Source organism: Piliocolobus tephrosceles, chromosome 4 (assembly GCF_002776525.5).
Source record: "Piliocolobus tephrosceles isolate RC106 chromosome 4, ASM277652v3, whole genome shotgun sequence".
Classification (NCBI taxonomy): Eukaryota; Metazoa; Chordata; class Mammalia; order Primates; family Cercopithecidae; genus Piliocolobus; species Piliocolobus tephrosceles.
The window spans coordinates 144,600,443-144,616,219 of NC_045437.1; the positions used below are offsets into that span (position 1 = coordinate 144,600,443).

General features: G+C 40.9%; 1 protein-coding gene across 1 annotated transcript in view; it reads left to right on the top strand.

The window, feature by feature from the left end:
- Window positions 1-4,192: 4,192 nt before the first annotated feature.
- PLAC8L1 (PLAC8 like 1) overlaps window positions 4,193-15,777 on the top strand; it is a 20,194-nt gene continuing 8,609 nt past the window's right edge. The window contains exons 1-2 of the mRNA XM_023226943.1: window positions 4,193-4,366; window positions 10,635-10,771. Coding sequence (XP_023082711.1) covers window positions 4,245-4,366; window positions 10,635-10,771 — 259 coding nt within the window. The 5' untranslated portion in view covers window positions 4,193-4,244. The remainder of the gene's footprint in view (window positions 4,367-10,634; window positions 10,772-15,777) is intronic.

Below are 15,777 nucleotides of genomic sequence, written 5' to 3' on the forward strand. Positions count from 1 at the left end.
TCCCCTCCCCTTCTCCCCTCCCCTCCCCTCCCCTCTCCTCTCCTCTTTTTTTTTCTTTTTCTTTTTTTTTTGTGACAGGGTCTCACTATGTGGTCCAGGCTAGAGTGTAATGATGCAATCAGAGCTCACTGCAACCTTGATCTCCCAGATGATCCTCCTGCCTCAGCTTCCCAAGTAGCTGGAACTACAGGCATGCAGCACCATGCCTGGCTGGTTTTTTTCTTTAATCAAGAAATGTTTCTTGGATTCTTTCTTGTATGTGCTTTTAATGTAGAATTAAAGCCATTCATTTCTCTTTATATTCAGTTTTATGGTTTGCTTTTTCTTTTTATCTGATTTTTGAATAAATAAAAATACATGATTCAGCCGGATGTGGTGGCTTGTGCTTGTAATCCCAGCCCCTTGGGAGGCTGGGGTGGGAGGCTTCCTTGAAGTCTGGGCAATATAGTGAGACCCTGCCTCTAAAAAACATTTTTTTTTTTTTTTTTTAATTAGCCAGGTGTGGTGGTTCATACCTGTAGTCCCAGTTACTTAGGAGGCTTAGGCAGGCAGATCACTTGAGCCTAGGAGTTCAAGACTGCAGTGAGCTGTGATCATGCCACTGCACTCCAGCCTGAGTGACAGGATAAAACCCCATCTCTTAAAAAGAAGTTCAAAAGTCAAAACCAAGAAAATTCTTACTCTCTGGCACCACATTCCCACTTACTCTATAGCTAACCATTGTCATTGGTTTCTGGAGTATCTTTCCTGTGTTTCTTTTTCCAAAAATAAGTGAATATTTATACTTTACTTTCTCCTTTCTTATATAAGACGTAGCATTATATATATATAGTGTATTATTTTATATCATGTTTATATATAAATTTATACATAATTTGCTATATATATATTATAATTATTTTCCGTCTTGCTTTTTTAGTTAACAATGTAGCCTGGACAGTTTTCTACTTTGGTTCATAGAAATCTTTTTCTTGGCCAGTCATGGTAGCTCATGCCTGTAATCCCAGTACTTTGGGAGGCTGAATGGGGAGGATCACTTGAGCCCAGGAGATCAAGACCCACCTGGGCAAGACTGTGAAATCACGTCTCTACGAAAAATCTAAAAATTAGCCAAGTGTAGTGGCATGGGCCTGTAATCCCAGCCTCTTGGGAGGCTGAAGCAGGAGGATCACTTGAACCTGGGAATTCGAGGCAGCAATGAGCTATGATTGTGCTACTGCACTCCAGCCCGGGTGACAAAGTGAGACCCTGTCTCTTTAAAAAGAAAAAATCTTTTTTTCTCTTTTTCCTTCCCTCCTTCCTGTCTTGCCCCTCTTCTTTCCCTCGCTCATGTAATACCATTGTAAAGGTGTACCATAGTTTATTCAACCAGTCTCCATGGATGGACATATAGGTTGTTTCTAAGTTTTTAATATTTTATAGAACTTGTATAGAATGATACAGTGAGTAACCTCATGAATATGTCATTTCACTTTTGTGGAAGTATATCTTCAGAGTAAATTTGTAGAAGTGGGCTTGTGGGTCTGAGGGTAAATGCATATGTAGTTTTGTTAGCACATATGTGGTCAAAGCCACATATTTTTTCTCTGATGCGGGGGCATATAGCTGGTGGTGCTGAAGGAATAGCAAGGAAGCCACATGAAGAAACAGGTCAAAGTGACTCGCTCAGGATCCTATATATTAGCAGCAGAGTTGAATTAGAGTCCTGGCCTCCATCTTCATTGCAGTACACGTAGACAACAAGGAATTCGTGCATGGAAAACAGGAATGTATTTGACTAAGGCCAGTGTTACCAGGGCCATTAGGAGGTCAGAGAAAGGAGAAGTTTATATGGACCCCACTCAGGTAGAAAATACTTCACCCCAAAATTTATAGCATCAATAAGGTTTGTAATGGCCCTCTGCTGTGTGCATAGAACTTGTATTAGTGTGTTTTCTTTTCTTTCTTTCTTTTTTTTTTTTTTTTGAGACAGAGTCTTGCTCTGTCATCCAGACTGGAGTGCAGTTGCATGATCTTGGCTCACTGCAACCTCCGCCTCCCGGGTTTAAGTGATCCTTTTGCTTCAGCCTCCCGAGTAGCTGGGATTACAGTGCCTGCCACTACGCCTGGCTAATTTTTGTATTTTTAAGTAGAGACAGGGTTTCACCATGTTGGCCAGGCTGGTCTCAAACTCCTAACCTCAGATGATCTGCTCACCTCAGCCTTCCAAAGTGCTGGGATTACAGGTGTGAGCCACTGCGTCTGGCCTAGTATGTTTTTATGTTGCTATAAAAAACTACCTCTGAGACTGGGTAATTTATTTAAAGAAGAGTTTTAATTGACTCTGCTCCACAGGCTATACAGGAGGCATGGCTGGGGAGGCCTCAGGAACCTACAGTCATGGAGGAAGGGTGAAGGGTAATGTTGAAGATACATTTTGATCACTTCTAGGACCTTCTGATGTAAAGGCGTGTTTGTTAAAATCACACCCAGAGCTTTTATTGTAAGGGTACTTTTTTTTTTCTTACACTTTCAGAACTTTCCAATGTAAATATACATTTTGAGTACTTCTGGAACTTTTCATAGTTAAGGTACCTTTTCTATTTTGCAATTAGAAATATGTGGAATAGTTACATTTTGGCACCTTGAGAATATTCAGTTCCCAATCTTTTTTATCTAACGTTTTTAATGTTTCTGAAGTTCCTTCCTGGTAAGTTGTTGTGTTGGGGCTCTGCAAAATGGTGATATTCTAATGCTATTGTTTCTTTTTCATAAATATTTGGCATTCTTTTGTAAAGCACATGCCTTTTTTATTCTTTTCATTTTATTTTTAAGTGAAAAAGCTGTGTAGCATGTGGATTAGTCACTTCATACCGTAGTCGTTTGATTAGAAAAGTTGGGTGCAAATGAAATGTAAAAATATGGAGTCATAGCTTACATGTACAATGGTGGTTTACTCTTCAAAGGAATCTTACTGTAAATCTTTTTTTTTTTTTTTTTTTTTGCAAAGCTAGTAATCACCTCTTAATTTCTGTTATTCTTATAAACCTGAATTTTCATGTAGGACACATTTATTCAACAAATTATTGAGAGCTTTTTATGTGCTAGACACTTTGGTAAGCACTTGGAATAGAGTAGTAAGCAGAAAAAACATACCTGTCCTTAATATAGGGTGAATCCTTACAGTTAAGAAGACAATGAAAGTTGCCCAGGCTGGTCTCCCTTGATTGAAGGCAGTTATGAAACTGTGTCTTATAAGGAATCTTGATTTGGAAGGTATTATAGGCTTTTCCTAACAAACTGGTTCAAGTAAATGCTTTGAAGTTCAGAACCCTAAACAACCATTCTCTATGGGTCTGATGAAAAGAATATGTGGTATAATTGGCAGTATCCTCCTGATGTCTTTCTAATGTAATGTCGAATTATGATTGCAGATCCCTTTCCTCAACGTGAAATTTTGCTTAATTTTTTTGTCTTAGGATATTTCCCAATGTTTCTAGGGTCCACACATCCATAAGACATGTTCTAGAGGCATGATTCAGAGGTGTTGTGAGGACATCACCAGGCAAGCTCTGCTTTGGTTACTAGATTCCGTATGGACTGGGTAGGAAGGAAGAAACGCCACTTTCCTGGCATTACCAATAAAGTTAATGGAAGAGCAGAGAATTTCTAGAAGTTCTGAAAAGGCTTTGAGGCTTGTGGCAATCTACCATAGCTCAAACTTGAGGAGACCACCTTTCATAAGTTGGATTCAAATACAATACCTTCACTGAAAGACATTTTTTTGCTCCGCTTTTGGGTTAGTTGTGGGACTTGCATTATCTTGCTGAATTGGACCAGCAGTTCTGGGGATGAAAAGAGGTCCCTGCTGCTTCTCAGTCACATGGCATGGCAGAAATCTGCAGCCTTCGGAATCTTCCAAGGAACAGTCAAGTGGCACTTAGCTAGATAAATGTTTACTAGAGGCATCTTTTAAAACAAAGAGTTTTCCAACAAAGGTAAGTCTTTTTCTTTTTCTACTTACTCTATACTCCAGCGGTATCTCCCTATAGATTAGTAAGATGAATGTGTCCACAGTTAGGTGTATACCTGTCTTTAAAGAAAAAAGATGTCTGTCAGTTACACTGCTATGACCTCAGGTTCCAGAATATTAAGGGAACATTCTTTCAAGAGATGTTTCACTTTGGACTAATCCTAAGTTTAGAAACCAGCTTATTGCCAAAGGGAAAAAGGATAGCCCAAGTGACAAGAAAACACTTCTCAATATGAATTGGTTTGGAAGTAACTTCTTCAAGTCTCCTGAGGATCTTTCCTTACTCAACATACACTCACCTCTGTTGTCATGTATGTCATCTGAAGATGAACAATATTTTATTTCCAGCTTGAGGTAGGGAATAGGATGAATTTTTCCCCTAGCTTTTGCTCTTTAGTTGGTCTATCAAATCAACCTCTACTTACAAGGAGCCAGGGAAAAGAAAACTGGGCTTGGGAAGAAAGTGGTTGCTATCTTTTCTCCATGTAAACTTGGAAAAGGGCACCTGATTTGTTCCTTCTGGCCTTTCTTGGCTAGTGACAAGAAAAGGGCTGGCTTGGGTGAAATGGTATCTCTTTATTCTTAACTTAAAATGTGGAACCCTGACCAAGTGGAACTTTATTTTTAGAGACTGCCAATCATTTCTACCCGTTTGAAATAAAAACTCAAGGGTTTTGGCTTCAGCTGAATTTGAAATATTCAAGGAGGCCTAGGTGCAAGACAAAATGATTTCTCAGTACTCCCAAGTGTGATTACAGAAGAGTGACATGAAACATCAAGGCTGAAGGACCAGGCATGTGGGAGACATGTGGTAGGGCTTGTGCTAGAAGAAGAAGAGGAATTGAGTGAGGTCAAAAAGGGGTAAAAGTATGTATCTCATCTATCAAACTTTAGCAGGAGTTAACCTCCTGCCTCCTGAGTTAAAGCCTCCCTCAGCTTCTGAGGGTTAGGGTCACCAACCATCTTGGTTTGCCTGGAACTGTACTGGTTTTAGCACTAAAAGTTACCTGTCCTGGGAAAACCCTTGGTCCTGGGCCAACTGAAATGATTGGTTACCCTGACTGAATCTTTTTTTTTTTTTTTTTTTTAAGAGATGGGGTCTGAGGCCAGGCGCAGTGGCTCATAACCTGTAATCTTAGCACTTTGGGAGGCCGAGGTGGGCAGATCACCTGAAATCAGGAGTTTGAGACCAGTCTGGCCAACATGGTGAAACCCCGTCTTTACTAAAAATACAAAATTAGCCGGCGTGGTGGTGCATGCCTGTAATCCCAGCTACTAGGGAGGCTGAGGCAGGGGAATCGATTGAACCCCGGAGGTGGAGATTGCAGTGAGCTGAGATCGCACCATGGCACTCCAGCCTGGGCGACAAGAGTGAAACACTGTCTCAGAAAAGGAAAAAAAGAGATGGATCTTGCTCGTGGGTTTAAGCAATCCTCTCACCTCAGTCTCCCTTGTAGCTGGGATTTTAGGTGTGCACCACCATGCCTGGCCATCACTCTGACTGAATCTTGAGGCATTTGGGTAGCACATATGACAACTGAAAACCTGGTCCAGCTCTCCTTTCTCCTTCCTTTGTTTCTAAGGAAAGTATACAGAATGCCCTAGAGCATACACAGGATCCTGAAGTTAGAATAATAACAGTGGCCATCGACTTCATGCCTACTACATGTCAGGTACATGATCTTGTCTAATACTCTGGCAACTGAGGAGCTAGGATATTTTAAATCCAATTTTATGGAGGAGGATACCAGAGCTGAGGGTTGTGACAAGCTGTGTTTTCTAAGATCGAACAACTAGAATGTAACTATTTGAACTTTTTTGTGTCTGAAATTAAAATCTTTGCTCTTTCTACTAAATGAAGAACTTGTGAAATTTGATAGGTAAATGAGCATCTTCTCTGGTTTAGCAGAGCTTTGTGACCATAAGCTTCATCCACTGTTTGCATACTCATTCCCGTTCTTCAGTGGTAGCATAAGATTCCCTAAGTGTAGAATATAGAAAATCTGTCTAGGAAGCTACAAAAACTACTTGAATCTGATACCTGTAGCAGCCCCTGAATAATCTTTCAGTTCTTAATGATCTACTGAGTTCCTGGTACATGGAAGATACTCAGTGAAAGGTAGCTATGGTTGTTATTTTAATTACAACATGTGAGCAATCATTTTGAACTGAAATGTCTTAGCCAATGTATGTCAATTCAAACATTTTACTATAAAAATAACTGAAGACTCGGTATTAAGGAAATAAATAATATATTTATCCTTGAGTTCAAAATTAGACAAACAGCCTAGACAATAAAGCAAGACCCTCATCTCTACAAAACATTAAAAAAAATTAGCTGGGGATGGTGGCATGTGCCTGTGGTCCCAGCTAGTTGAGAGGCTGAGGCAGGAAGATCTCTTGAGCCCAGGAGTTCAAGGTTGCAGAGAGCCATAATCATGCCGCTGAACTCCAGCCTGGGTGACGGAGCAAGACCCTGTTTCAAAAAAAGACAACACACACACACACACACACAAAAGGTAAACACAGAAAAAAACCATTTTTTTTTTTTCCCACTAAGGAAAAGCAATCCTCTTAGTTATTTGATTTGGAATGGATAGAAGACAGTCTTCCTTGCTATAATAAATGGTGTCACACACATAATACTGAGTTAGAAGCAAAAATTCTGCTCTTAGGCTGCAAGCTATAAATGGTTCATTCCTAATCCATGCGTTTAGCCGTAAGAAATCCCTCTACTAAAAGATGATTGAAGCTCTTAGCCTAATGATGGAAGCACCAACTTGTGGCCATCACATTGAAAGGTAAATGCCTTTGTATGGAGGCATGCAGAAAGCTAAATTTTAGGCTATGCTCTGCTTGTATTTCATCAATTCATGCCCAAGACCTGTGGCTTTACTAGAGAATGAAACACAGTAAAGTTCACATAAATTTGTAGCTAGCCTTGAGGAGGACTCAAATATTACAGAAGAGACAGGCGAATCTATTTGGTCCAATTCAACAAATACTTATCATGCACCCATGAGGTTTCAGGGTAGTGTGCGGGATACTGGGTATACAGGGAGGAACAGCATATGCCCCCAACCTCAGGGAACCACACAGAGGTAGAGGAAATAAGACATATAAAAGTAGTTTCTTCAGGGCCAATTCAAATCAGCATAGATGTCTTAGTCTATTTCGGTTGCGGTAGCAAAATACCATAGGCTGTGTGGCTTAAACCAAAGAAATAATTTTCTCACAGTTCTGGAGAATGGAAGTCGGAGATTAGAGTGCCAGCACAACTGAACTCTGGCGAGGACTTCCTTCCTGGTTTGCAGTGTGCTCATGTGGCCTTTCCTCTGTACATGCATGTAAAGAGACAGCAATCTCTCTTAAGGCCACTTTTTTTTTTGAGACAGGGTCTTGCTCTGTTGCTTAGACTGGAATGCAGTGGTGCAATCTTGGCTCATTGCACCCTCTTCCTCACAGGCTCAAGAAATCCTCCTACCTCAGCCTCCCAAGTAGCTGGGACCACAGCTGCATGCCACCATGCCTGGCTAACTTTTTGTATTTTTAGTAGAGATAGGGTTTCACTATGTTGCTCAGGCTGGTCTCGAGCTCGGGAGCTCAAGCAATCCACCTGCCTTAGCCTCCCAAAGTGCTGGGATTATAGGCGTGAGCCACTGAGCCTGGCCTAAGGCCACCAAACTTACTGAATCAGGATCTCACCCCTACAACTTCACTTAACTTTCATTACTTCCTAAGTGCCCTGTCTCCAAATACATTCACAATGGGGGCTAGAACTTCAACATACATGCATTTTGGGGAATGCAATGCAGTCTGCAGAAATGGGCCCTAACTTACATCATAACAAACATATTAAAATGTACCCATACATTTGTTATATCCACATATATATTTTTTTCTGTACAATACTTGAAAGAATTTTTATAATTTTGTTTTTGAGATTGTTCAACTATGAATAACTCATTTATTTATGACTAGTTGCTGCTTCTTTGCAACCATTCATATTTGGGAATTTTTGCAAAATGAGAACTTATAAATTGTTTTCAAAATGTGAAATATTTGTGTATTCTAAATTTGGCAATTAATAAAATTGACATAATGCTAGGTTTTTGTGTTTAATTGAGCATTAATTTATTTGCAGTCTTTATATTTTGGAGCCAATTTTTTTTTCCACGGAAGTTTCTTGAAAAGCTCGTTAGACCATGAGAACTGTCTACAATGCCTAATGGATAAAAGGGCTGGGGGTATTTCATAGTTCCACTTCACACTTCCAGACAGGTCACTTCCAACCTAACCTCTCTTCCAAGCTCTGGTGCATCATTTCCAGCCCTTTGTTAAGTATTGTCTTGATTCTCACTGACATTTAGACTGGACATGTTCCAAACATCCCTACATCCTATTCTCCTATTCTTTTTTTACTTTTTGCCATCTCTCTTGCATTGACATCACCACCTAGCTAGTGGGAGACCACTGCGGTCACCATCACTAGTGTCCAAATCTGGTATCAGGTTTCAGAATGGCATGAATGCTTAAAAATTACCTGAAAGCCTTGTTTTTTTTTTTTTTTTTTTTGATTGTTGAGACGGAGTCTCGCTCTGTCAGCCAGGCTGGAGTGCTGTGGCCGGATCTCAGCTCACTGCAAGCTCCGCCTCCCGGGTTCACGCCATTCTCCTGCCTCAGCCTCCCGAGTAGCTGGGACTACAGGCGCCGCCACCTCGCCCGGCTAGTTTTTTGTAGTTTTTAGTAGAGACGGGGTTTCACCGTGTTAGCCAGGATGGTCTCGATCTCCTGACCTCGTGATCCGCCCGTCTCAGCCTCCCAAAGTGCTGGGATTACAGGCTTGAGCCACCGCGCCCAGTCTGAAAGCCTTGTTTTATATTGATTTCTGTACCTCATTCTTGGAAACCTGTGCAGTTGGTCTGAGAGAAGGCTTGGGAATTTCTTTTTTTAACAAGTTAATGTGCTGTCATCTTTGGGAAGGTGTGGACATGATCAGTATTGATGGGATGAAAAAGAGATGTGGATCTTAATAAGATCCACAGTGCAACTTATACTATAATACCATGAAATTCTATTGGCTTTATTGCCAGAAATCTGAGGTAATGGGCTCCACAGCTGTTTCCAAGATGCCCCCAGGATGTTGTCTTAAGGGTAGTTAGGAGTGTTCTGCTTTGGCCTCCAGGCCATGTGTCCCAGGTGCTGAACTTTGGTGACTATTACTGCAACAACTTTTTTTTTTTTTTTTTTTGAGACAGAGTCTCGCTCTGTCGCCCAGGCTGGGGTGCAGTGGCGCAATCTCAGCTCACTGCAACCTCCACCTCCTGGGTTCACGTGATTCTCCTGCCTCAGCCTCCTGAGTAGCTGGGATTACAAGTGCACACCATCACGCCCAGCTAATTTTTGTATTTTTAGTAGAGATGGGGTTTCACCATGTTGGTCAGGTGGTCTGGAACTTCTGACCTTGTGATCCGCCCACCTCTGGCTCCCAAAGTGCTGGGATTACAGGCATAAGCCACTTGCACCCTACTGCAACAACTGTTATAGGAAGAAATGCTGCTATCTCTTATTTTGTCTCAACTATGAGGCAGGCTCTTTCTTTAATTCTTCATAGCACATCAGAAATCAGGTGCAAACTCTTTATGAGGTTTGCTGAAAGAGAAGCACAAAACAGAATAATCACCACACTGCAAGGCTCAGACATTCTAGGGCCCTTCTGCCCCGCTCTTGACCCACCCTTTCTATGAGGCCAGGTGCAATTTACCCTTCTCTGTGGAAATCACTCCAAACATGCCCTTGGTTGAAGTTCAGGCAAAACTGATTTTCAGCCTCGGAAAGAGAAGTTTTTCCTTACCTCACTTTTGAAGCCCAGCCACCAGGTTTTCATTTTCTAATTCAGAATGATTGACAATAGGAATATTCATTCCTTTCTGGGAAAATCAACCCAAAGTATACTTTGTGGCACCACTAGGTCAATCATACAGTAATTTGATATCAAGACATATTCTGAAGTCTGGGTTATTCACTTAAATGATACCCATGTCAACTTCAACAGCCTAGTCCAGGTTTCAGTCTGCCCACTCAGTCCAGTTCCTTCTCAGTATCCCTTCAGGAAAGGTTAAAAATCCTTGGGATGCAGCTCACTCAGAGTTACTTTGTCACACATCCCCTGGGCACAGTAAATGAATCAGATGTCCTTCAATAGACACAATAATCTCATGAGGTAGTTTTTTCATCAGAACCAATGGAAAGCAGAGAGGTAAATTAACTTAACCAAGGTCAAGCCTCCAGGAATGCTGGGATTTGAACTGAGGCCTCGATTCCACATTTGTGAATTTAACTATTTGAAAAACTGAGGAAGTAGACTAGACATTGAGCTTGAATTTGCATGTCAGGATTTAGAACAATAATTCTATTAATAGAGATGAGGCAAAAAGCCAGAAGAGAAGGTATGATGGAGGAGGAGAAGGGAGGGAGATGGCAGGGTCGATCTGGGCTATGAATTATGAGCCTCTTGGCATCATTGGGTCCCTATCTCTTCTTTATGGTTCTGACTTGGCTTAATGGTTATTGTTCTGAAACACCTTTGTTTCCAAGTTAATCATCATCCTTGATTCTCCAGGGGCCACGTACCAGCCAGCGCTGTGGTGAAGCAGCCTGTTCGGGGAGCCAGTGGCAGGACGACAATCACAGCAATTGTCCAGACTGGCGGGGGCTGGAGCACCGGTCTCTTCAGTGTCTGCAGAGATAGGAGAATTTGTACGTTTTTCCTCCTCATTTAAGTTCCTCCTTACTGTTTTCTTTTCCAAGACATCAGTGAGTGGAAAAGCTACAGCAGGCACAAGGACAGAAATTAAATGGTTTCAGAATAACTGGACTAATCGTTCAGTGACTCAAATGTACTCCTTGTCTGGAAAAATCTTGCTTTTCAGAGATATGGATGCTTTTATAAAATAAGTGGTGCCTTCAAAGATTTCTAAATGACAGACTCCACTGTTGGCAAAGTGCATAAAATGAGCTTTCTTATCCAGTGCTGGTGGGAGTGTAAATTGGTACAACTCTTCTGGGGGATGGTTTAGCAATCCATATAGAAAGAACTTCAGCTGTTGCATAGCTTTTGACCCAGTAATTACATTTTTAGGAGTTTAAGGAAATAAATCATGTGCAAAGATTTAGCAGGAACATTAGATTTTGCAGCATTAGTTATTACAGCAGAAACCTGGAACAACTTAAATGTCTGACAAGAGGAATCCACACAATGAATTATTATACAGCCACGAAAAGTCATATTGTAGAATAATATGTAATGAGATGAAAAGATGATTTGGATACATTTTTAAGTTAAAGAAACACATTGCAAAACTGTGCACAGTAGATACCATTTTTTTTGGAGAGAGGAAAACATTTTTTAAATGTCTGGATGCATACAAATACAAATATTTATAGCAGATGTCTCCAGATGGTAGGTTAATGGATAATGTTTATTTCCTTTTTGCTTTTCTTTTTTCAATTGTCTTGGAAGAATACGTAGTACTCATATTAACAAGAACAATCACAAAAAGAAACTCCCTTCCTTGATTGAAATCCTTTCAGACACTGGTTAGACATTTTTCAGCTCTAAAGAGGGGCAAATAACACTGTCTTCTGGCTGCATGAATCCCCCCTGGGCTTAGAGTTCAAAGCTCATCAGTTCTATTTTTACCTTAGGACATTCTGACCCATCTTTGGTACCACATGTCAGGATCCCCTTCCAGGACCTGATGGTCTTGCCCTAGGGAGCAATTGGATCACAGCTTCTCTCTGGGAGGAGGGAGGGTATGTGTGATGGCTGAGGGTCAGTCTCTTAAGTTCAAAATCCAACAGACTCTGGGTAAAATATTTTTGAAGGATATAGCAGCCTTCTTGGAAGATCTGAATTTGTCCTAAAGCCTCACAGGACATATCAACCAGAGAACTCTGAGCAAGTCCTCATTCAACTGAATCTTCCCTGTGACCTACAGCTTGGCAAGTCTCTTCCTGTCACTGCTACCCATGTGGATTTCTGACCAGACAATTATGGAAGCTGTTCTCTGGTTCTCTCAGAATTCTTCCTGATTCTCTGCTCTTTTCATGACTTTGGTAGTCACCCAGTACTAAGGTACAGAGAGCATAGAGTAGCCATGCACAAATGTACAGATCTGGCCCCAGAGTAATAAGTGGACCATTTTCTTTCATAGATTATGGTTGGCGGTTGGGGAAACTTCAGTGCACTTGTAACTAGGGCAAAGCCTGGACTATGGTATAGTGGTTAGGAGAACAGCTTCGTATCATATATACACCTTGAATCCTAACTCTGGCTCTTACTGGCCATGTAACGTTGAACAAGTCCTTTGGGTCTTCATTTTTCCACCTCTAAAATGAAGACGCAATTTAGGGTTGCAAGCTGTACTAGGTTGAGTAGTGTCACCTTGAAATGCATGTTTACTTGGAACCTCTGAATGTGACTTTATTTGGAAATAGAGTGTTTACAATGTAGTCGAATTAAAATAAAGTCAATCCTTATTTATAAGAAGAGAGAGATTTAGACACAGACACACAAAGGAGAAGGCCATGTGAAGACAGAGGCAGAGACTGGAGTGACACATCTGCAAGCCAAAGAGCTCCAGCAATTGCCAGCAACCCCCAGAAGCCAGGAAAGAGACAGGGAACAGATTTTCCCTCGGACACCCCAAAAGGAATGAATTCTGCCAACACTTTGGTTTCACACCTCTAACCTCCAGAATTCTCTCATGAGAGAATAATTCCTGTTGTTTTAAGCCAACCAGTTTGTGGTATTTTGCTATGGCAGCCCTAGGAAACGAATATATAAGCCAACATCGAATTTCATTAGAAGGCCATAGGATAGCTCAGAGAATCAATGAGCCAGCTAAAAGCCAAGCCCAGAAAGGGACAAGACGTATTGTTATCAGGTGCTAGCTGACAGTCTGATCAGCTTTAAATGTTTTTATCTTTGTGTCATCCCCATCTGAGAATTGATGTTTATTTGCTCAGCTTGGATCATGTGCCTACTTCTTGACCAGGCCAGGGTTCTCTGAATGATAGTCCTACCAATATGGTTCACAATAAGGAAGGGATAATTTCCTAAATTTACTATTGGGGTGCAGTTACCAGGAAAATTCAAAAAAATATCATTACAATGCCCTTAGTAAATCTTAGCTATTAATATTACTGGTATTTAAAAAAATTATCCTTCAGCATATTGAGAGCAAAGAGTGGATGAGTCAGAAGGTTTGTATTAGATGCTGCAGAATGATTTCTACATAATCCTAAGAGCAGCTAGAAAAGCTGGTCAAGGAATTCTCACTTCTCAGCCATACTGTTTGCCTCAAGCATTGCTTCACTGTTCACCTCTGCTCTCAACCCGCATCAACGCTCAGGAACACCAACCACACTTCCTGAGGATTCCCTGGTTGTACACTTGAGAGCCCATTCTAGTGACAAGGGGAGAAGGAAGGATATGTGGAGAAATGCAATATTCTTTATAATTGGCACGAAGGAAAGGCCATGGATAGGGTTCAAGGTGATCTCGAATGTTGTGTCGTAATTTTTGTTCCCTAGTTGTGCTTCCATGTTGTGACTGCTCATAGTGTTTTAATGTTAATTGTCTTAGAAGAAAACCTAAAGGTAATATATTACTGTGTACACTCATTATCTACACTGTAATTCTGAGGATGCTGCTGGAGTGTGAGTGCTACAAGCCTTGGATTTCTTCCCCGCCTTATCCAGAAAGACTTTTAATTGGGGATTGTTTTATCCACGAAGTTTTATTTCGAGTAAATCACTGTGTACATCGTTTTGACAGACTTGGGAACAAAGGGAGATCTTCTTCTCATGACTGTTCCATGCCAGATTCCCATCCTGGGACATTTTTCCATCAGATGCTGAGAATTATTGCTACAATTTGTCATCCATTAAGCAAAGGGTACATTATGAACGTCAGTGATTTCCATTTCTTTTTGACATTTTGCTTCTTCATTTTATTGTAATTATGTATTTTAAGTGCCTCCTTCTTCCCACCTCTGTGCTTTCATCTGAATTCACACTGCACTTGGATTAGCAAATGGGTGTCTCTGTGTCCTTTGAAGATAGGGTAGCTGAGGGCTCAGATGTGAAGATTAAACTGAAGTGAAATAAGTGGCTGCTAAGTGGCATTGTGAGTAAAAGACTGGGCAGTCCAGCTTTGGGAATGTTTGTGATGTGGCCTCAGAGAAGCTTTATGCGGGAAGTGTAATCAACTCCTAATTCAGCTCATGATTCAACCATGTTTACTGAGTTTCTTCCCATGTATAGGCATAAGGTAGGTGATATAGACACATTAGTGAATAGGTCAGAGACAGTGTCTTAGAGGAGACGGATAATAAACAAATCTATAGGCTGGGCACGGTGGCTTCCCATCTATACTCCCAGCAGTTTGGGAGGCCTGCGCGGGCAGATTACCTGAGATCAGGAGTTCGAGACCAACCATAGCCAGCATGGTGAAACCCCATCTCTACTAAAAATACAAAATTAGCTGGGCGTGGTGGTACATGCCTGTAATCCCAGCTACATGGGAGGCTGAGGCAGGAGAATCTCTTGAACCCAGGAGACAGAGGTTGCAGTAAGCTAAGATTGCGTGACTGCACTCCAGCCTGGGTGACAGAGTGAAACTGTCTCAAAACAAAACAAAACAAAACAAAACAACAACAACAAAAATCTATAAACAAAATAATTGCAGTTGTGAGAAATGCCATGAAGAAATTTAAGAGTGTTATGAAAGGAAATTACAGGAGAATGGGGTAAAGGACAGCCTCTCTGAGGAGCTGACTTAAGCTGTTACCTGAAAGATAGGAAAGAATCAGCCACTCAAACAGCTTCCCTGAAGCGGGCATTGTAAGCACCAGGCAGTAAAGAGACTGATGTGTAGTAGGAATTATCAGATACCTAAGGTGGGAAGAAGAAAGCAAACCAGAATTTTCCCTGGTTTTCTGGAAAAGGAAGGAGTCATGAGAAGACGTTGGACTGGGATTTGTGTCCCCACACTGCATCTCACGTAACCTGTAGACTCCCTGAAAGCAGGGACCACAGTTTTCTTGTTCAATTCTCTGACGCCCAGCAGAGCAGTTAGACCATAGGAGACACTTAAACATATTTGCTGAATAACATGTAAATGAATTTTCACTTGTATTCTCACTTGCTTCTTTGTCGTATTTAATTGAAAAACTCATAGAGCCTCAGAGTTAGAAGGGATCTTGTGAGTCAGCTTGTCTGGTCCCCCATCTGTTTGCCTAAATCCCCTCTGCAACATGCCAAGACCTGATAGCCTTGACTTTCTGAGCACTTCCAGGGAGGAGGGCTCATTTTCTTTGGACCCAGTTCACCACTTTAAAAAAGTATTTTGAATAGACTGCCATGCACATAATGCAGAATTAAAAAGTACCTACCTTTTTCATATATGAAAAGCAAGTAGTACTCCATCCTTGTGCTCTATCCACCTGGTTTTTCTCTCCAGAGTCAAATACCTGTACTTGAGTCCAGATATAATCTATATACTTATACAGATATAAAAATCTAAAAAGTTAAAATGGATGTGTAATTATAAAAGTATTATATAATCATTATAAAAAAGAAAAATGCAAAAAACTATAAAGGAAAAAAACAGCATCCTGTAATCCCAGCTCTTGGAGATAAATATCGTTAATATTTTGGTATGTATTCTTCTAGATTTTTTTTTTTTTTTTTTTTTTTTT